The 22,736-nt window shown below is 55.3% G+C and overlaps 1 protein-coding gene across 1 annotated transcript; it reads left to right on the top strand.

Moving 5' to 3' along the window:
- Positions 1-954: 954 nt before the first annotated feature.
- DRAXIN (dorsal inhibitory axon guidance protein) lies at positions 955-22,056 on the top strand. Its single transcript, XM_007532978.2, has 7 exons — positions 955-1,065; positions 12,276-12,691; positions 13,508-13,701; positions 14,877-14,988; positions 16,040-16,129; positions 18,911-19,000; positions 21,573-22,056. The coding sequence occupies exons 2-7, from the start codon at positions 12,286-12,288 to the stop codon at positions 21,683-21,685; spliced, it is 1,005 nt and encodes a 334-aa protein (XP_007533040.1). The 5' UTR covers positions 955-1,065; positions 12,276-12,285; the 3' UTR covers positions 21,686-22,056.
- Positions 22,057-22,736: the final 680 nt, after the last annotated feature.

Here is a 22,736-nt window from a genome sequence, read left to right as displayed (position 1 = left end):
TCCTTCCACTTAGGATGTGTGTGGGGAAGAGGGCCCAGGTGCGGCTGTCAGAGTGCCAGCCTGTCACCAGATAGCACTTTGAAGAACACCGCATGGGAGAATCCCCTGTCCCCTGACCTCTGCATGGAGAGGCCCCAGTCCCTGACCCCTGCATGGAGAGGCTCCTGTCCCCTGACCCCTGCATGGAGAGTCCCTTGTCCCCTGACCCCTGCATGGAGAGGCCCCTGTCCCCTGACCCCCGCATGGAGAGGCCCCTGTCCCCTGACCCCCGCATGGAGAGGCCCCTGTCTCCTGACCCCAGCATGGAGAGGCCCCTGTCCCCTGACCCCCGCATGGAGAGGCCCCTGTCCCCTGACCCCTGCATGGAGAGGTCCCTGTCCCCTGACCCCCGCACGGAGAGGCCCCTGTCCTGAGACCTCACCCCACATCCCGTTCACTTTCCCGCACGGCAAGGGCCCTGCTATTTCTTCTGTCCCATTTGACAGCTTGGGCTGAATGGCCCTTTGGGAGAACTCTGGGCCCCAGAGGAGCCTCAGCTCCGCTCCATTGCAGGGGTCCGCCGGAGACCCCCTGCCTCGCCCCATTGTGGCGGGGTCCTGTGGGACCGTCCCCAGAGGCACCGCCTGTCCTCGCCCGCCCCGCGCCGTCTTTGTTCGCCTCCTTTGTCTGCCCCGCGCCCTCGCTTGGCGGCTGGGTCCTGGGGACCTGATCTGGGACGCAGCTGGGGACAGCGCAGGGCCCTGCCCGGCCCAGGCCGCCCACCGCAGGGGTGGCCCTGCCGGTCCCCCGCCCCTCCGCCGCGCCCCGCCCCGCCCCGCCCCGCCCGCCGGGCCCCCCGCCCCTCCTGGCCCACCCCGCAGCCCCCCGCCCCGCAGGCCCCACCCTCTACCCCCCATCCTGCAGCCCCCGCCCCCCTGGTCCCCAGCCCCGTAGCCCCCGCCCGGCAGCCCGGTTCAGCCTGGGCGCCTCTCGCGGCTGCCCGCGCTCCTCTCAGCGCTCCCCACTTGGCTGCTCGACCCCAGACTGCGCCTCAAGCCTGCCCGCACTCGACCCCGTGCCCCGCAGGTAAGGCCACGCCCTCGCGCCCACCTGAGCACCACCCGCGCGCCCAACGGTGAGCTACCTGGTGAGTCCAGGGTCCCGGCGCGCGCAGGCTGGAGGAGAGGGCCCTGCTTCTGCTCTGCTTCTGCCCTGTGCCCCTGCAACCCTGCGCCCTGCTGTCCGCGCCCCCGAGGGAGTCCACTTTCCCCTCCTGCCTGGCACCCCAGCGCCCGCTGCGCTCGCCCACTCTCCCGCTCCGCACTTCGTCTTCTTCTGGGACCCCCATCTCTCTTTGTCTCGCTGTCTCTGAGCATTCTGGTGGTCACCCAACCCGGGAACCCCAATCCACCACCTCTCTGAGGAGCTTGGAAGACTACAGAAGCCTGGGGCGGGAACTGGCCGAGATGGGTGTGCTCTGGGGAGCTGGGGGTCCCTCTGGGCGCCCCTCGCTCTGGCGCGCCCTCCCGAGCCAGTACCGAGCGCTGGCAACCGGGACGGGCTGGGGTCCCTCAGCGGAGCCCCTTCTCAGCTCCCTGGGTCTCCACTACCAGCTGTTCTGCACCTGCTCAGCACAGGTCAGGACAGAGGCTTTCCCGCCAAGCCTGCGTGCCTTCGTCCCAGGGCAACCTCTGTCCAGTCTCCCGTGCCCGCCTTTCAGCCACCCAGCTGGTGGCTCCAAAGTTCCTGGCTACAGCTCAATAGGTCCAGGACCACCCCCCCCCCCCACACACACACACACATACCCTGGGGTCAGGCCCACAGAGGCATGGGTTTGGGCTTGGACAAAGGAACTAGACTTTGCTGAGCCTCAGTGTCCCCCTCACAATACAGGGCTGTGTAACAATAGCCTGGGTGGGGATAGCAATGGTACAGCGCTCCTGGAAGCTGGTACCCTGCACAGGCACCTACCAGGAAGGAGTCCATAGCTTCCAGGAGAGGTGGGGCTGAGGGCTACAGAGCAAGGAAAGTGGGTCAGCAGTGCAGGGTCTAGCACCTGGCAGGGAAGCCTGCACATCCCTCCAGCAGCACCATCACCTCGCCTTTCCAAGCCCTGCCAGCCACTCCTTTCTCTTTCCCTCTTCCCCCATTGTCCTGATTTTCGAAAATCAGGGTGAAGGGTACTCTGCTCCCCAAATGAGATAAGAGCAGGAGTGTGGACACTGCCACAGTTATCACAGGGCTTCCATGTGACTCACTCTGTATTCTGTACCTTGTCTTCCGGTCATTTTTAAAATTTTTCTTATTGGGGAATTAATGTTTTACATTCAACAGTAAATACAGTAGTTTGTACATGCATAACATTTCCCTGTTTTCCATAGAACAGTACAACCCCCACTAGGTCCTCTGTCATCCTTTTTGGACCTGTATTCTCCCCACCCACCCACCCCAAAGTCTTTTACTTTGGTGCTATATGTCAATTCCAGTTCAGGGCTTCCAGTCATTTTTTTTACAAGCTCACAGAGCATCTGGTGTGTGTGTGTGTGTGGGGGGGGGGGGTTGGTAATCCCAGGCCTGCTGTGTACTCAGCCAGATCCTCTGAGTATCATCTGAGGTGTTCCAGCATGCAGCACAGCACCCCCAGTGCTGCAGGCTGACTACATGAATCAGGGCTCATTTGGAAGAGGGACCCTCCCAGATGGCAAGTTCTGGGTCCCCTGGCTGAGGTTTTGTTTGCAGCCATAGCCGGGGCTGGCAACTAGAGTGTTGCTCAGGGTGGGGAGCACACTCACACACTCGTGCACATGCTCACACACTCACACACACACACACACACACTCACAGACACGCATGCACACACAGCAGGCAGCTTCCTGCTCCTGACCCTGCCTGGCAGAGGCTCAGCATTGGTGCCCCAGGACCTTTCTGCCTTCTTGGACCACAGAATTGCTTAGCAGCTCTGGCCATCTGACATCCTTACTCAGAGATACTTAGTCTCTAATTCACATGAAAATGGTGGCATCTACTCTGCCTTCTTCCTTACCATCCTAACCACCCCGAAACTCCTCACTGGCTCCCCGTTGCTCTGAGACTAAGCAGTTGGCCTGCCTCCCACCACACTGCAACTTGGGTTCCAGCTATGATGGATGGGTAGTGCTCTCCATGGCTAACTTCCTCTGTGCTTCTGCTGGGATTCACACCCCTCCCCATTTGAAAAGTTGTCCCTGAGGCCAGGTGGTGGCACACCCAGTAGGCACACATGTTACCATGAACAAGGACCCAGGTCCTAACTCCTGTTCCCCACCTGCAGGGCTGGGGAAGTTTTGTGAGTGGTGGAGCAGTGTTCTAGGTACCTCTCCTCTTTGGCTCTCTTCTCCCCCCCCCCCATGGCCCCCCAGTTTCTCACTCCTATTGGAACAGCAAAAAAGAAAGGAAGGAAGAAAGAAAGACACTAGGAAGATTAGTGTACAGACACTTGACAAAAAGAAAAAAAAAAAAAAAAAGGAAGGGCTATCCCTGCCTAGTGTTTAGTGGAAACCTACTGATCCTCAAAGGTCAAGGTGAAGGCCAGGCCCCCTCCGCAGGGAAGCCTTGCTGCAGTACCTGTTCTTTGCCTCCCTGTCTCTCATGGTCTGAACGTCCTTGGGTGGAGCTGGCTCCTGCTCCCCTTGTGGCCCCAGTACCTGACTCATCTTGGGCACTTTTTGCAGTTTTGTCTTATTTATTTTTTTAAAGATCTTATTTATTAATTCATGAGAAAGATAGGAGGAGAGAGAGAGAAAGAAGCAGACATCACTCTGGTACATGTGCTGCCAGGGATTGAACTCAGGACCTCAGGCTTGAGAGTCCAATGTTATATCCACTACACCACATCCCAAACCACCAGATTCATTTCATTGAATGAAATCTGGACCAAGCTGAAAATGGTAAAAGCCAGGGGTTATCCCTGCATTCCACAGGGTCTTGCTGGCCAGAGGCTGAGTTAGCCCTGGACTGAAGACTGTAACTAAGGACAGAGGGGCCATAGCAAACTACCCAGAAAAAAAAAAAAAAAACCCTGTGATTCTGCAAATTCTGTGTCCTTTTGAGAGATGAAGATGGTCTTCAGCTTAACAGAGGAGAAACAGACAAGATAGAGGAAGCAGCTGCCTACATAGATAAACAGGTAAACTGACAGGCAGGCTTTGAATCTCAGCTGGGCACATAGCAGCTTTAAGACCGTGGCTGACACTTGTCCTGACACTTATCCTGAGCCCGGATTTGCACCTGGGCCCCCTAGACTCTATGGCCTGGGAAGAACAGGAAGCCCTCTAGAGAGGCTCAAGGCTGGGGGTTGCATCATACGAGCATACTGATTCTGACCCAGCCAGGTAAGACCTGCCTTTCCTGCTGTCCCAGGTCCTCCACCGTCTCCTCCAGCCCATGGAAGTGTAGAAGGCAGTGTGGAAGGGGGGCAGTGGAATTCCTGCCCCATCCCATCCCCCTGTCCCGGCCTGGCATCGACCATCCCCCTCGTGTTACTGGATGAGTGAGAGAAGCTGGGAGGAGGCCCTGTCAGAAGCCAGGGCAGCTGATATAGAACGCTGTGGGACTCAAGTCTTCCATGCCCTCTCTGCCCTGGCTCTGGCCACAGTCCCCAGCACCTGTGATCCTGGAGGGTCCTAGCATGTGCACTGGTGTTGGCCACATGACTAGTGATCAAAGACCACTTCTGTGGAGTCTGAGGGTTATGGCCTAGAACCCCAGCCCTGTCACTTACTCTGTTGTGTGACCTCCTCCAGTCTGTGTCCTAAAATAGAGTCGCCATTCTGCTAATATGACATGAACAGCATCATCCACAGCAAAGGCTTAAGTCAGATCTTGTAAGGCTAGGTGGTGGCACGATTGGTCAAGTACACAAGTCACCATGTGCGAGACCCCAGGTTTGAGGCTGGGTCCCCATCCGGAGGGGGGAGGGAGCTTCATAAGTGGGGAAGCAGGTTTCTGGTGTCTCTTCTTCTCTCTCCTCCTCCCTCACCCTACTTCTCTCTGCCTCTTAGTAGGGAAAAAAGAAAGGGGGAAATATGACTGCTAGGAAGGGTAGATTTGTCATGTAGGCACTGAGTTCCAGCAATATTCCTGGTGGGAAAAAATTAGGACAGGGAGACAGCATAATGGTTATACAAAAGGGTCTCCTGAGGGGTCGGGTGGTGGCGCACCTGGTTGAACGCACATGTTACAGTGCACAAGGACCCAGGTTCGAGCCCCCAGTCCCCACCTGCAGGGGGAAAGCTTCATGGGTGGTGAAGCAGGACTGCAGGTGTTTCTCCTCTCTCTTTCCCCCTCTGTTGCCCCCTTCCCTCTCCATTTCTGGCTGTCTCTATCTAACAAATATAAAGATTTTAAAAATTATTTTTTAAAAAAAGGGTCTCCTGCCTGAGACTCCTAAGTCCCAGGTTCAATGCTCAGCACCACGTAAGCCAGAGCTGAGCAGGGCTCTGGCATCTCTCTCTATGTGTCTTTCAACCTTTGTCTCTTTCCCACTAAAATACAATAAATAAAAAATTTTATAAAAATTTTAGATAAGGTGGCCGGGTGGTGGTGCACCCAGTTAAGCTCACATAGTACTAAGCACAAGGATTCAGGTTCAAGACCCCAGCTCCTCACCTACAGGGGGGATGCTTCACAAATGGTAAAGCAGGTCTGCAGGTGTTTCTCTCCCTCTCTATCTCTCCTTCCCTGTTCAATTTTTCTCTGTCCTATCCAATACAACTGAAAAAATGTTCTCCAGGAGCAGTGGCTTCATAGTGCTGGCACTGAGCCCCAGCGATAACCCTGGAGCCAAAAAAAAGAGTTAATTCACATAAAGCTCTAAGCCTAGTTAGTGCCTGAAGATAAGTGATACTCATATGAATACAATTCGCTTTTCAGATGTGGGGGGTGAAGTCCAGAGAGGTTAGTTGATGCCCTGGCCTCCTCAGCTGTTCAGTGCCAGTCAGGACCACGTCGGGCTTGTCTGACTCAGGTGCCTCCCCTCTCCCTGCTGCCCAGGTCGGTGCCAGTGCCTGCTGTCAGGCACATTGTCATTTGATGATTAAGTGATGGGTGTGACCCAGTGACAAGTGGCATTAAATTGTCTGGGCACCGAGATAGTGAAGTTGGGGGGGGTAAGGCCATCAGGGAGATGTTGAGAAGGGAGGGTGGGTGGACAGCTACAAGCAACAGAGGGGAGGAGGTACAGGAGCATAGAGCTGGGACCCCAAGTAGGTGGGGCCTCCCAGGCACCCCCGAGACCACTGCTACATGTGTTTTTGAGGTGTGAGTCTTGGGGGAGGAGTGGCTCCCCAGATTGCTACTGGAGACCATCACAGCAGCAGGGGTACCCCTGCAGAGAAGCCAGAGCTCATTTGCCAGGACAATGGTCCCCCCTCGCCTGTCTGCCCCTCCCCACAGAAGCCATCCATCACCCCACTGAGGACCCGGGACATGGCCACCTGCTCCTGCAGGTTCACATGTGAAAATGCTGCCCCCATGCCCTCTCATTCCTGTTCCTGAGGCAGTGGCAGCCACGACTTCTCACAGCATTCCTGTGTGCCAGACACAGGGTATCCCTTCCCTCCCACTTACAGCCATGGGCAGGCTACAGATGTCAAATGACCTGCCTAGAGTCTCTCCTAGACTTCAGTGTGCTGGGTCTGGGCTGGCTGCTGTGTGTCTGAGCCAGTACCACATCCCCCAGGCCTGTCTTCTGCTGCATGGACACACACACACACACACACATACACACACGCACGCACACTCACACGTACACACACATGCATGCACACACGCACACTCACACACACATGCACGCACGCACACACACCATCAGGAAAGGTGGATTTGTTTGTTTGTTTGTTTATTGGATAGAGACAGCCAGAAATCAAGAGGAAAGGGGGAGATAGAGAGGGAGAGAGACAGAGACACCTGCAGCCCCTGCTTCACCACTCGCAAAGCTTTCCCCCTGCAGGTGGGGACTGGGGGCTTGAACCCAGGTCCTTGCACATTGTAGCATGTGTACTCAACCAAGTGCATTATCACCTGGCCCCAAAACTTACTTAAAAAAATAAAAGGTTCTGGAGGGTAGACCCTGTGTGTCTTCTGGGTATAAGAGTCTTCTGAGGTGAGACATGGGGTCCTTATCACGCTGGGAGCTCCCCAAGTCCTGGGTGAATTGTTCCCCATCAGATGGGGAGTTCTAGGAGCAGACACCATGTCCTCTTCCCCTCCAGATTGACACAAGTTCCTTTCCTTGGTACCTAGAGTCTGCCCTCCAGAGGGGATCAGCAAATGACCACCTGGTTTGATCTTTTCCACTCCTAAGAGGAACTCAGTGCTGGGGCTGGGTTGGGCTGGGCTGGGCTGGAGGCTATCGAGGCATAATCAAGCACCCAGGGCTCCCCTGAACCGCCCTCCCCTTGGCCCTCCCCTTCCCCCCCCATCACCTAAGCAGATCAGCCAGGAGCAGCGAGGCCCCCAGCTGTCTGTAATGGTTGGTGGAGCCAAGTCCAGAGTGGCCTGTCAGGCATGCAGGACTGGAGCCCCTCTTGTCTCCAGGCTCCCAGGCGAGGTTGTTGGCAGGACTAGGGTCTGTAGTCCTTCATTTCATTGACCCGTTTCCCCGCACCCCCCTGGACAGACTCAGCATGTGAGGGGCCCCTCCTCCTCCCTCACCATTTCTTCTCTCCCAGCTGCCAGTGCCTAGAGGTCGTGTCAGGAGGCAGACGAGGGCCTCAGCTGCGCTGGGCCACTCACCAGTGGTAGCATCTCAGTCTGCAGTCCGCAGCTCGCCTGGGCAAGAACGCAGCCTGGTGTGCAGGGCAGGTGGCAGCCACAGCAGCGGACGATGAAAGAAGCCAGTGTGAGCTGGGCCTGCATGGCTGCCAAGGCGCAGCAGGTCCCATTGTGCCGATTCCTTTTATGTCACTTTCGGGAGTCGCTGTTAGACTTCCAGTCTGAAGGGCTCCGTTTCTGAGCTCTGCACGCTTCTGATGTTTCTCAACAGGCTTGTTCGGGGGCAACTCCAATCAGTTGGTTGTTGCCAGTTTGGGGGCTGTGGGGGAGTCAGAGCTGGGCCCCCACCCAGAACCCTCCACGGCTGACTTCAGCTGGAAGAAGAGGGGCACCTGCTGCCCCCTTTTGATTGGACGCCATTTGTGGTGCAGCCCCTGGTGGGTTTCCTGAGTGAAGAAATGGACGGGAGCCTTTGATGGCTGTGGGTGGGTCCTTGGCATGAATACTGCAACAGCCTTCGTTTCCTGAGTGGCTTTTTGCCAGGCTGGCATCTTGACTGCTGGGATCTGCCAAGATCCACAGACAAATCCTATAGGCTTGGAGAGAGGGCTTCATGTCAACTTCAGAGAAAAGCAGTGCCAACATGCCCAGCCTTGCTCCAGCCCCCCTCACAGACACATATCCTGGGAACTTACTTATGATTTGTGCAGTTCAGTCATACTCAGCCCAGCTCTGCCCAGACCTGTAGTTAGTAGTGGTCCTGCAAACCCAGTGAAGCATAACAAGGGGTGGCACCGAGATCCCCAGCAGCTTCTTGCCTGGCTAGGGGCTTTCAAAATACTGGGCCAGGGGGCCCGGCGGTAGCGCAACAGGTTAAGCGCACATGATGCAAAGCGCAAGGGCCAGTGTAAGGATCCTGGTTTGAGTCCCCGGCTCCCCACCTGCACGGGGGGTTGCTTCACAGGTGATGAAGCAGGTCTGCAGGTGTCTATATTTCTCTCCCCCTCTCTGTCTTCCCCTCCTCTCTCCATTTCTCTCTGTCCTATCCAACAACGACAGCAATAAAAACAATAACAACAACAGCAATAACAACAATAACAACAACACAGTAGACAACAAGGACAACAAAAGAGAAAAAATAGCCTCCAGGAGCAGTGGGTTTGTAGTGCAGGTACCAAGCCCCAGCAATAAGCCTGGAGGAAAAAAAAAAACTGGGCCAGGAGGTGTTGCACCTGGTTAAGTGTTCACATCAAAGTGTGCAGGAACCCAGGTTCAAGGCCCTGGTCCCCACTGCAGGGTGGTGAAGCAGGGCTGCAGGTGTCTTTATCTCTCTCCCTCTATATCTCCCCCTCCCCTCTCAATTTCTTCATCTTTGTACAACAATAAATTAATAAAAATATTTTAAAAAAGGAATTAATAATAATAATAATAGTAATAAAACTGATCAAGGGCCTGGGCAGTGGCCCAACTGATGAAGCGCAGAAGTCATCATGCGTGAGGACTCAGGTTTGAACCCCCGGTCCCCCCCTACAGGGAGGATGCTTCAGGGGTGGTGCAGCAGGGTACAGGTTTCTCTTCCTCCCTCCCACTCTCTTGCCTATTTCTCTCTATCTTTATTACAAATAAATGAATAAAATATTTTTAATCCCATGAAGTAGCAAGTCATAAAAAAAAATAAGAAGATGGGGGGTGGGGGCGGGCAGTAGCACAGCGGGTTAAGTGCACATGGCTCAAAACTCAAGGATCAGCGTGAGGATCCCAGTTTGAGCCCCCAGCTCCTTACCTATAGGGGGTCATTTTACAAGCAGTGAAGAAGGTCTGTAGGTGTTTATCTTTCTCTCCCCCTCTCTGTCTTCCCCTCCCCTCTCAATTTCTCTCTGTCCTATGTAACAGTACAACAACAGCTATGACAACAATAACAAGGGCAACAAAAATGGAAAAATGACCTCCAGGAGCAGTAGATTCATAGTGCAGGCACTGAGCCCCAGTGATAACCTTGGAGGCAAAAAAAAAAAAAAAAAGACTGGCCAACCTAGAATGGGTACAGCGTGTGGGTACATAGGGATGGAAAGCACAGTAGTTGGGTCTCCCGAGTGGGGCAGGGTTTGCAGAGGGGAGGTTATCCCAAGCCCCAGGCCCCAGGCGGAGGGAACAGCGTAAGTGAGACTGGAGAGACAGGAAGCATGGGGTGGGGTGCTTGGGGTCTGGGGGCAGGGGTGCTGGGCTTAGGGGAGGGTGCGGCTGGGGCCACAGGCTCACAACATCTTGGGAGGTGAAACGAGAAGCTTGTGGTCCTTGGGGAGAGCACGAGGGAGCCATGGACAGCTTGCGATGAAGAGAGTCTTAGCAGAGCCACCTGGCAGCGTGTGGGCTGGATGACACCTGGGGGGAGGGTCACCCCAAGCCCTGTGGGGGCAGTGGCGCTGCACGTGTGTGACTTTGGGGTGCAGAGAGCAAGGCGAGGACAAGGGGCTGAAGTTGGGTTCCTGTCCACAGACCATCTTCACTAGGACTGGCTTTGGCTCCAGAAATCCAGTTAAGAAACCAGTTTTTCTTTTTTTTAAAAAATATTTTTTATTTATTCCCTTTTGTTGCCCTTGCTTTATGTTGTAGTTATTATTGATGTTGTTGTTGTTGGATAGGACAGAGAGAAATGGAGAGAGGAGGGGAAGAGAGAGAGAGGAAGAGAAAGACACCTGCAGACCTGCTTCACCACTCATGGGAATGCACAATAAACTGCAAATATATAGGCAAGAAAAAAGCAAGCAATAAACACTAGTATAGGTCAGGGTCAGATAGCATAATGGTTCTGCAAAGAGACTCTCATGCCTGAGGCTCCAAAGTCCCAGGTTCAGTCCCCAGCACCACCACCGTGAGCCATAGCTGAGCAGGACTCTGGTAAAAAAAAAAAAAAAGGGAGTGGGGGAGTTGGGCGGTAGCACAGCAGGTTAAGCACACATGGCACAAAGTGCAAGGAATGGTATAAGGATCCTGGTTCGAGCCCCCAGTTCTCCACCTGCAGGGGAGTCGCTGCAGGTGTCTGTCTTTCTCTCCCCCTCTCTGTCTTCCCCTCCTCTCTCCATTTCTTTCTGTCTTATCTAACAATGACAACAATAAAAACAACAAGGACAACAAAAGGGAAAATAAATAAATAAAAACTTTAAAAAAAACTATCGAAGACAAGAAACAGGTTTTAGGGATCCCTGGAAGAAGAACAACATATGAATGACAAGGCTTTGCAAAGGAGTTCCTCTTATTATTATTATTTTAATCTTTATTTATTGGATAGAGACAACCAGCAATCAAAGTCAGCAATCTAGAGGGAAGGAAGTGATAGGGAGAGAGAGACAGAGAGATACCTGCAGCCCTGCTTCACCACTTGCAAAGCTTCCCCTCCCCCCCGCAGGTGGGGACCTGGGGCTTGAACCCGGGTCCTTGTGCATTGTAACACTTGGGTTCAATCAGGTGCACCACCTGGAGCACAGGAGCCTGCCTGTGGAGCCCCAGCCTCAGGGCCCCTGTGGGAAAGGCAGGGTGGGGCTGTGAGAGCAGGTGACAATCTGGGGCAGTGCCGGGCAGCAGGGCCCACAGTGGTGTGGGGGGGAAACAGGGGCAGGCACAGTGCAGGTCCTCACCTGAGACCCTCCACCCAGGTCCCCATGCCCACCTGTGCTTGTCCTGGGCCCACAGCCTTCTCTCAGCCCATGATGGGCAGTAGAGGCCAGACCTTGGACCTGACAGTACTGGGACCCCCAGGGGGCCAAGGGAGGGGCAGGAACTACCCCTCCCCTTTCACAAGGCCAGGCAAGGCCTCCCCACCCTTGTCACAACCCTCACTAGGATGGTTGCAGGGGTGGGGCAGCCAGTTTGGAGACAGAGATGCCGAAATCTGAGCTGGCCTGCTGACAGTCCAGGGCCATTACATGGCCCCGAGTCACCAGGAAGCAGTCACAGAAACATCTGTGAGCTTAGTGGAATACACAGGAGGCTGGGAACTATGACCACTCATTCAGCCTGGCTCAGCTGCAGCCTGGCCTGTCTAGATGAGGTCAGGCTGGAGTCAGGGGCAAGAGCCTCCAAGAAGCCTGTGGATGTCAGTACACACTCTACACCCCCAGCCATGGGCCTCTAGAGCCCTCATTCTAAGTTCCTCTGGAATGGCTAGGGACCCCATTTCTTCCCCTGCAGGAGGCTCCACTGTTGGTGTAGAATTTGGGGGTTGGAGGCTGCTACCTCCCAGTCCCCGAGAAAGGCCTTCTAGGCACATCTACACGCTGCCTAGATTCTTCAAGCCAGGGCTTCTTCTCTCTCTGGGAGCTGGGAGCTCTGGGCTGGCGGGTCTGTCTCAGGCTGTGAGGACCACTTAGGTGTGGCGGCATCCCTGCTGTCCGCCGAGCCCCAAGCCTCCCACCCCCAGTTCTAACCCCCTAACTGCCTTCTTCCTTGCATGTCCCCTCCCACCCATGTTGAACCCCCAGGCTACAGCTGTGCAAAGCAGGGAGTTGGGAAGCCAGCTACCCCTCACAGAGCCTCTTTTCTTGCAGGGAGAAGCCCATGGCGGGGCCCCACGTGATCCCCATGCTGTTCCTCTCCCTGCTGGTGCTGTTGGAGCTGAGCCCCACAGGCTCCCTGGGACCCAGGACCCTAGCCCGGAATGTCCCTGAGAATCACATTGGTCTTCCAGGCCCAGATCTGTGGACACCGCAGACCAGCCACTACCGCAGGAGGGGCCTGGGCAAGAAGGAGCGGGGCCCAGGTGTGGCCAGTTGGGCCCAGGATGGGGCTGTGGTGACCGCCACCAGGAAGGCCTCCAGGAGTCCTGCTGGCCTGCTGCAGGACAAGGACCGTCTCCGAGGACTGGCACTGCCCCACCAGGAGAGCCGTTCTCTAGGCCCAGAGAGGTCCAGGAAGCGTGGCAGGGAGCATAGGAGGCGCAGGGAGAGACTGAAGATGACCAGAGGTAGCTGGAAATCTGGGGGCTGAGGGGGAGGGAAGGAAGGAAGGACAGAGAAATTGAGAGGGGAGAGGGAGAAAAAGAAATAACTGCAGACCTGCTTCACCACTTGTGAAGCATCCCCCCTGCAGGTGGGGAGGAGGGGCTTGAACCTGGGTCTTTGTGCTTGGTACTATATGCTCTTAATCCAGTGTGCCTGCCCCCTTCTTAATTTTTTATTTATTACCAGATAGAGACAGAAATTGAGAGGAAAGGGGGAAATAGAGAAAGAGAGAGACAGAGAGACGCCTGCGGCTCTGCTTCACCACTCATGAAGCTTTCCCCCAGCAGGTAGGGACCAGGGGCTTGAACCCTTGTCCTTGGGCACTGTAGTATGTGTACTTAACCAGGTGTGCCACTACCTGGCTACATCATACAGTTCTCATATGCTTGAGAAGCTTCAGCTCTTACCTCCCAGCCTTCTCAGAAGCTTCTTTCCGACTCTACAGTACCTTTCAGTCTCATCGTGTTGGTCAACTATTCCGTCCCCCCTCTGCTGCCTCCTCCAGGAAGGCTTCCTTGATTAAGGATTTGGACTAGCTAGAATATTGGTTTAGAAAAAAAATCACGGACTGTCTTCCCCAGAAACACTGAGGATTCATTAACCACCCTCCCCCCCCAACAGCTGCCTTGTCTTTCACGCCAACAAGGGCAGGTTGCAGGGGTAGATAGCTTGTCACATGGTTCTTGTCACCCTCTTGTTTGCAACAGGAAGTGGGTTTGCGAAGATGAGGATGGGGTGGTGGGTGGATTAAACCCCGTGCTTCCTACTCTGCGTCCCAGGCCAAGCCTTGGTCCAAGGCCCCGGCTCCCTGATGAAGAAGGCGAGGCCCAAAGAGGAGGAGCAGGCCCCTGACTCTGCCATGGAGGAATCTTCCACCGGCTTGGCCCCCACCATCCTCTACCTGAGCACCTTTGAGGCAGCACCTGCCACGGAAGAGTCCCTGGTTCTGCCCGTCACATCTCTGTGGCCACAGGTAGGGCAGGACCTGCCCCAGCGGGAAGGCATGACTTGGAGTCCTCTTTGTACCTTTAGGGAGACAGAAGCACAGTAATCTGGGCCAAACAGTGACGGGGTCTCCTGACGCCCAGCGGCAGGGCCTTGGGTGTTCTGCTCTCGAAAGCCCAGGCAATGGTCACTTTAGGGACGGCCGGGGGCAGATGCCAGCTCAGCACAGTGACCCCAGCATAAAGAAGGGTAAAAGGGAAGGGGTTCTGGCTTCTGTAGCTGTTTCTCTGCTGTACATGGGCCCTGGTGGAGACCTATACCTTTTAAGAGATTGGTTTTCTGGGGGCTGGGCGGTAGCGCAGCGGGTTAAATACAGATGGCGCAAAGCACAAGGACCGGCGTAAGGATCTGGGTTCAAGCCCCCGGCTCCCCATAAGCGTAAGGATCCCGGTTTGAGCCCCTGACTCCCCACCTGCAGGGGAGTCACTTCACAGGCGGTGATGCAGGTCTGCAGGTGTCTTTCTCTCCCCTTTTTTGTCTTCCCCTCCCTTCCTCTCCCCATTTCTCTCTGTCCTATCCAACAAGAATATCAATAACAACAATAATAACAACAAAGGCAACAAAAAGGGAAAAATAGCTTCCAGTAGCAGTGGATTCATAGTGAAGGCACTGAGCTCCAGCAATAACCCTGGAGGCAAAACAAACCGATTTATTTATTTATTAACATGAGAAGAGAGAAAGGTGGAGAGGGAAGGGGTGGGGGAGAGAATCAGAGCCTCTCTCTGGCTGATGCAGCTGTGGGCATAGAGTTCATTACCACATGACCCCAAGTCCAGGGCTCTACCCACTGCACCACCTCCTGGTGGTAGATCAGGCACTTCTGCAGTGGAGAGACAGGGTGGAGCCTGGCAGCAGGCTTCCTCCAGCCCCTGCCCCTGGGAGAGTGTAAACACCCCAACACCAGGCAGACTCCACCCCCTTGGGGCCTGATGGATACCTCCCCCCCTTCACTGGCCACCTGGAGGTCCTGTCCTGGGGCAGGAAGCCTCCAGGAACCAAGTCCATGTCCCTGTCCCCTGACGGGATTCCATGTTGCCCAGCAGAGGGTGTGTTGGTCTGCTGTACCCTCTAGTCCTAGAGTGCCGGTCCTGCTTCCATCGTTCGGAAGCCTTAGATTCCCACCTCTCCACTTGGCTTCTGCAGGCTCAGCCCAGGCCAGACGGAGAGGTGATGCCCACGCTAGACATGGCCTTGTTCGACTGGACCGACTATGAGGACTTAAAGCCTGAGGTCTGGCCCTCCACCAAGAAGAAAGGTGAGTCCTCCCTTCTCTTCCCCTTGCCTACTGTGCAGATGAAGGCCCAGGGGTTCTCCCCCACTGTCTGTAGGGATGGGGCCTCAGAAAGTCCAGCCTGACCTGCAGATGTCCAGACTGAGGCTGCACGGAACCAAATCTAGAATTGATGGCAGAAGAGAATGTTGCCTTCTGTGTTCACCTTAAACCCAAATGCCCCAGCACTAACACACTGTATCCTGCAAGGCCTCAAGTCTTTTTCTGACCCTTTATGGGAAAATTTTGCTGAACCCTAAATTAGAGCCAAAGTTGTTTAAGATAGACCAGAGGCCGGACAGTGGTGCACTGGGTTAAGCACACATAGCACGAAGTGTAAGGACCTGCACAAGGATCCCAGTTCAAGCCCCCAGCTCCCCACCTGCCGGGGGGTCACTTCACAAGTGGTGAAGCAGGTCTGTAGGTGTCTGTCTTTCTCTATCCCTCTCTATCCCCCTCCTCTCTCAATTTCTCTGTGTCCTATCTAATAACATGGAAAAAATATGGCCACTAGGAGCTGTGGATTCTTAGTGTCAGCACTGAGTCCCAGAGATAACCCTGGAGGAAAAAAAAAAGGGGGGGGAGGAGGAAAGAAATTTCAAATAGACCTAGGGAAGAACTTTCCAGCAAGAAGTTTGGTTACATCCTGAAGGGGGTTGGAGCTTAGAGCCTTCCACCCTCCCCCACCTTTGCAAATATGACAGGGAGACAGCTAAGACAAAGAGGCCTTTGTCCTGGTCACGTGTGAAAACCCCTCAGTGGGCCATGTTGTGAATGTCCCAGGGCTCTTCCTACAGGCTGACCCTTCACAGTGCCACCAAGCCCCTTGCCCAAAGCCAACACCTCCTGTTGCTGTCACAGTACCCAGACACTAGCCACTGTGGACCCCCCTGAGGGACCCCTGGGGCAGGAAGCCTGCCCTGGCCTGTTACAACCTCCCTGCCCAGAGCAGCTGGGTGTAAGAGCTGACACCAGGCCTGCGTGTTTAACCTCCCTGCTCTGCAGGGCAACTGATGACAGACGTTCTCATCCTCAGAGAAACACCGGGCTAAACTCTCCAGTGAAGGCAATGAAACATCAGTGGCTGAAGGGGACCCTTGTGACCACCACCAGGACTGCCTGCCAGGTACAGACCACCATGGGCAGTCAAGGGTGAGGCCGGTGCTGGGTAGCCATTGTGTGAGTGTGTGGGGGCTCAGGGTCCTAAGTCCCACCTGACAATTCCTGGTCTCCTTTTTTTCCCCCTTTATTAGGGCAATTAATGGTTTACACTGGACAGTAAAATACAGTCGTTGGTACATTTCTCAGTTTTCCACAGAACGCTCTAACTCCCCACCTAGCTTCTCCCCCACCTGTTCCAGGACTTGAGCCTTCCTCCCCTCCCTCGAGTCCTTGACTTTGGTGCAGTACACCAACTCCAGTCCAAGTTCTGCTTGTGTTTTCCCTTCTGTTCTTATTTCTCAACTTTTGTCCATGAGTGAGATCATCCCATATTCCCTTCTCTTTCTGGGCTGATCTCACTTCACATGAATCCTTCAAGCTCCATCCAAGAGGAGGTCATGAAAGTGACATTACCATTTTTAATAGCTGAGTAGTATTCCATTGTGTGTCTAGACCATTTATTCATCTTAGTTCCCAGTCTTCAAGGAATAATAACCACAACAGCCACCATTTGACTGTGTCACTGCCATGCCTTGAGGATTTTAATCCTCACCATGGCCCAAAGAAAGAGACCCTGACACCTCCAACATTCAATCAGACAAAGCGATTAAACTGCACAGAGACTAAGTGTCTCAGCCCAGGTCACTCAGCTTGCAAAGCCGAGCCTGCCCCGTTCTGCCTAAAGTCTCAGGCCTCTCTGCTTGACTTCTGGTGCCGGTGGGGGACAAAGTATGATTCTGTCCCTCACAACACTGTCACCCTATATGGGGAAGCTTTTGGTAACATCCTTACCTATTCACTAGCAGTGCCCAAGACAGTCTGAAAGTCCGGCCTAGTAGTGCTTTCTTAATAGCTAGATCATGAAAGACAGAGAGCAAGGGAGGGATGGAGGGAGGGGTAGTACCACTTGACCACTCCTGAAGCTCTCTCTTTGCACGGGGCTTCCACGCGGTGGCCGGAGGCTCCAGCCTGGGTCCTTGTTCATAGCAAAGGTGAGCGAGCTCTTTCCTCTCCCCCTTGATGCTCTGAGAGTCTCCTTAACCATTGCCCCTTGTTGAGTCAGTCAGGACTTCTGGTACCAATATGAACTTGAGATGTCAGATGGAATTTTTAATTTTCATTTATGTTATTATTGCATAGAGACAGAGAGAAATTGAGAGAGGTGGAGAAAGAGAAGGGGAAAGAGACAGAGAGATGCCTGAAGTCCTGCTTCACCACTCATGAAGCCTTCCCCCTGCAGGTGGGGGCCAGGGCTTGAACCTGGGTCCTTGTGCACTGTAATGTGTGTGCTCAACCAGGTGTACCACCACCTGGCCTGACCCTACTGAATAAAGTGAAAATTCCTACTTTATTTTATTAATTTATTATTGGATAGAGACAGAGAAATTGAGAGGGAAAGGGAAGTAGGGGGGAGAGTCAGAGAGACACCTGCTGCTCTGCTTCTCCACTTGTGAAGCTTTCCCCCTGTAGGTGAGGATCGGGGGTTTGAACCTGGATCCCTTGTGCACTGTGATGTGTGTGCTTAACCAGGTGCGCCACGGCCCGGCCCCAAGATGTCAGATGTTTGCTGAATGTAGCAGGTGAGGTGGGGTGGTGAAGGTCAAGGCCCGAGAACGAGTGAAAGAGGAGGAGGCGGGTGGCACAGGAAGGCTTCTAGACATTGAAGGCAGTCCACAGAGGAGCCCCAGGCCAGAGACAGCTGGTGCTGGTGCCCCCACCCCCTTGTTAGCTGTTGTCTGGGCTCCTGAGGGGCTTCTCAGCTGGAGGCCACCCTGTAAGGCCTCTCCTCTCTGCTGCATGCTCGGATGCCCTTGAGGGGCCGTGAAGCCAGCCCTCCTGCTCAGTGGCTGAGGCACAAGACAGCTGCAGAACCATCTGGTGTCACACAGACCATATCTGGCCCCACTACCCCCCAGACAGGCTGCTTCTTTCCAGACCATTGTCTGCAGCCCGAGCAGAAAGAAAAGGCTGGAGTTGGGGCCAACTGGACGGCTCCTTGGGCTGGCTCCATGGCCTCTGACCACCCTGCCACTTCCTGGGGTCTCTGCATCCCCATCTGTCACCATGGGGTTTGGTCAGCATCCCCGACCCCATGTCCCCTCCCCATTCCACACCTTCAGCACCCTGGCTGTTACATGTTGGGAAATTGTGCAGATGCGGTCACATCCACCATGTTGTCTCCTCAGGGTATTGTCAATTCCCGTGACAGCTGAAACTATTCCCAGAGTGCCTTTCCCGACCAATCCTGTCCTGACTTCCACTTCCGATTTTTATCCTATAAAGCCCACTGCTGCTGCAGGTCTGGTCTCTCTTTTTGCCCCTTTTCACCTCGGTGACCGGATGCAGAGAAGGGTGCTGCACGTAGCGGGAGGTGGCCATTTTGCTAGCTCCACGTGGCCCGAAGCACTGAGCTCTCACCCAACTCTGAGGTGCCCGTGTGAATAAAGATTTGTGTTCCCCCTCAGCTCCCATCCCTTCTCTCTCTCCCCCACGATGCAGCCCAACAGTTACATCCATTATTATGGGGAGATGATGCCACCCCACCCTCACCCCTCCCACGGTCAACCAGTTGTCCATTGGAAGGTGGCTGGGGTCCCTGCCACCCACCCTGGGAGCCCAGGCCACGGTGGCCATAGCTGGTTTTTGCCCAGAGCCATGGGCAGAGATGGGCCTCCTGCTAGGAATGATGGATTCCCCTGCCCAGTGGGACATGTGCAGGGTAGTTGACCACATGCTCTGCCTGCAGGGGCCTGCTGTGACCTCCGGGAACATCTCTGTACCCCGCACAACCGAGGCCTTAACAACAAGTGCTTTGACGACTGCATGTGTGTGGAAGGTGAGTCCGTGTTCAGAGAGCCTGTTCTACAGCAAGAGAGGGGCCTGACTTCCTGGTGGAGCGTGAGCCCTGGGGTCTGCTGGGAAGAAGGGTGTGGGAGAGCCTCCAGGAGCTGAAGAGCAGAAAGAGAAACCTCCTCCAGCCGTCCGCGCTGCAAACACACACACACACACACACACACACACACACACACACACACACACACACACACGCGCGCGCGCGCACGCGCACGCGCACGCGCACGCGCACACACACGGAGTTCCTGACAACCTCGGTCAGCTTTGCCCGTCTCACCACTTGAAATGCCAGCTGGTGTGGTTTCCCCAGAGCTGTAGGCGGTACCATGGGGAAGCACAGTGCCATCTCTCAATACTGTCCAGCCTGAGACAGTGGCAGCAGCCCCCGCAACAGAGCTCTGCCCGGTGGGGGGAACCCAAATGTGAGCCAGAATGGGGGCTCTAGGGGATCCCCAAGAGTTCTCCCTTGGAAAGATGCACTTGCACTTGGCTGGTCGCTTCCGGAACTCCTCCAAGCTCCCGCCAGCAGTGTGTGTATCCTGCCCAGGTGTGCCCAGGTGTGCTGGACTCTGTGCTGCATAGCCCTCACAGACATCCCAGTAAGGGAGCTACTATGGTCCCCATCTGACACATGAGGAAACTGAGGCATGGAGGAGTTAAATGCCCCAGCACCTGCCCAAATCTACACAGTCAGAAGCAGTGGGACATACCTTCATTTTCAAATTCTGAAAAACCTCAAACACATACTGAAGTGGTCAGAGGAATATAACAGCCCCGGTTCCCATGGCCACCCCTAGAATTACCAACATGCGGCCAACCTGTGATGTCTGTCCTGCCTGCAGCCCCCCCCCCATTCAGGTGGTTAGAACACCCCTCCAGGGAATTTGCAGCTTACATGTTTACTATTCACTTTTTATTGGATAGAGACAGAGAGGAATCAAAAGAGAAGAGGGAGATAGAGGAGAAAGAGAACAGATACTGCTTCACTGCTTGTGAAGCTTCCCCCCTGCAGGTGGGGACCGGGGGCTTGAACCTGGGTCCTTTCCCATGGAACATGTGAGCTTAACTGGTCGTGCCACCGCACAGCCTATGGACTGACTGGTGAGAGAGGAAGAGAAAGAAAAGGAAGCAGCAGATCCTCGCCCTGGCGCGTGCATGGCAGAAGCACATTCAGGTCCTCGTGTCCGGGCACGGCACTCTTAACCGCCTTGGCACCCAGACGTCTGACTCTCAGAGCTTTCGGGTTGGCAGAAACACAGGCAGAGACACAGAGTCCTCTCAGCCCTACAGCCACCGCCCACTTTCACCACCGCACCTCGCTTGGTGTGGGCACCTCATGACAGGTGCCAGCACGGACACCTGACTGTGACCACCACAGTCTGCAGGCAGGGCTCCTGGTTCTGAGGCCTGGATCCACACCACCTGTCTGCACTACAGCAGAAGAGCTGCAGGGCTCCAGATCCTCCTCCCTCCTCCTCGCCCCAGCTCCCTGTCCATCCTTCCTTCCTCCCCATGGAAAGTCTTCTAATTCTTCTTCTTCCTCTTCTTCTTCCTCTCCTCCTCCTCCTTTTTCTTCTTCTTCTCCTCCTTCTTACCCTCCTCCTCCTCCTCCTTCTCCTCCTCCTCCTTCTCCTCCTCCTCCTCCTCCCTCTCCTCCTCCTCCTTCTCCTCCTCTTCCTCCTTTGTCTCCATTTCTGGATCATTTCTTTGGGTCATTTCTGGGGCTTGGTGCCTGCACTACGAATCCACTGCTCCTGGAGGCTATCTTAACCATTTTTTGCCCTTGTTGTTTATTGTTGTTGTTGTTATTGTTGTTATTGCTGTCATTGTTGTCGGGTAGGACAAAAAGAAATGGAGAGAGGAGGGAAGACAGAGAGGGGGAGAGAAAGACAGACACCTGCAGACCTGCTTCACCGCCTGTGAAGCGACCCCCTCCCCCACCCCCACCTCCGTGGCAGGTGGGGAGCCAGGGCTCAAACCAGTATCCTTCACAGGTCCTTGTGCTTTGCGCCATGTGCGCTTAACCCACTGTGCACCCCCCCCCATTTTTAAAAATACTTACTTTGGATAGACACAGAGAGAAATTGAGAGGGGAGAGATAAAGAGAGACACCTGCAGTCCTGCTTCACCACTGGTGAGCTTTCCCTCAGCTTTTAGGGACCAGGGGCTTGAACCCAGGTCCTTGCATATTGTAATATGTGTGCTCAACCAGGTGTGCCACCAGCTGACCCCCCCACTTAAAAAAAATTATCTTTATTTATTGGATAGAGACAGCCAGAAATCAAGAGAGAAGGGGAAAGTAAAGAGGGAGGGAGAGAGAGACACACACACCTGCAGCCCTACTTCACCACTCGAAGCTTTCCCCCTGCAGGTGGACACCAGGGGCTTGAACCCGGGTCCTTGCACACTGTAACATTGTGCATCCAACCAGGTGCACCACCACCCAGCCCTGAGTCTTTTATTTATTTATTCATTTATTTTTAAGCCAGTACAAGCTGCTGTGCAGAGACTGGGGGTCCATGGCAGCCCTGACCCCTCGGCACCCCTCCTTGCAGGGCTGCGCTGCTACGCCAAGTTCCACCGGAACCGCAGGGTGACGCGAAGGAAGGGGCGCTGCGTGGAGCCCGACGCCGCCAGCAGCGACCAGGGGTCCTTCATCCACGTCTAGCATCCCCCTGCGGGGTGCCCCCCAGCCCAGCCAGGGGACCGGCGTGGAGGCCCGGAGAAGCCTGGCAACTCGTGTATGCTCTCCCGGGGGAGGTCAGAGGGCGGCTGGGGTGGGGGCGGCCTGCCCAGGAGTTCCTGGCGGCCCCACACCTGCACCCAGCACCCCGACGCTGGGGGGCCCTTGCTCCCCGCGCTTCCCCGGGCATCCAGATTCTCCGCGACGGCCGCGTGGAGCGCGCCCCCTGCTGTCCGAGAGCGGCACTGCAAGAGTTTCAGGTTCAAGGCTGGCCGGGGCGTGTCGGAGATGGGGAGCCCCAGGGCAGGAGAGGATGCCTACAGACACCTTCTGCAGGCAGCCGCAGACCCATCAGCTCTCCCGACCGTCCTCCCCACACAGGCAGCCTCAACTTCTTACAGGCGGGGAAACCGAGGCACCGTTGAGTTTTGTGACTTGCCCAGGGCTCCTGAGCAATGATCTCAAATGGTGGCTGTGCACGGAGGCCCTGGAAGTACATGCAGCTGGAAGGCAGGTTTCTGTTGCACTGGTTCTGCATGTCTAATAAGCCTAGGGACCTGCATTTCTGCTCCCCCCGCACCCCCCTGAGGACACCCAGGCCCTGGGGAGTGAGAGGAGGGGCTGGACGAGGTAGTCAAGCTCGAAGGCCGGGGCTCTTACTCCTAGTCTCCTCCACAGCGAATGGCTTCTATGGGCGTGGCTCTCTGGTGCGTCCTGCAGCTGTGGCGAGGCTGCGTGGACTGATTCTGTCTCTGGACGCAGCTGTGGCATGTGTACAGACTAAACAAAGTGTGTCGGGCGCCTGCATGCAGATAAGGCATGGTTTATAAACGGAGAGCTCTGCTAGCTGGTGTTCTGAGGGCACCCAGTTAGGGCGCGGTCCTTGCGTCTCCTGGGCCCTGCTCACCCAGCTCTGCAACGTGCGCTCTGGGTTCCTCTGGGAGCTTCCGCCACAGGGCTCACACCACTGGGGAATCTAAGGCAGGCTGGACAGAGAACGCACGTGGACAGTGAGCAGCTTCGCCATGTGCACTGC

Source organism: Erinaceus europaeus, chromosome 13 (assembly GCF_950295315.1).
Source record: "Erinaceus europaeus chromosome 13, mEriEur2.1, whole genome shotgun sequence".
In the NCBI taxonomy this organism is placed as follows: Eukaryota; Metazoa; Chordata; class Mammalia; order Eulipotyphla; family Erinaceidae; genus Erinaceus; species Erinaceus europaeus.
Note: the sequence above shows the minus strand (reverse complement) of the source record. Positions and strands in the feature narration are given on the sequence as shown.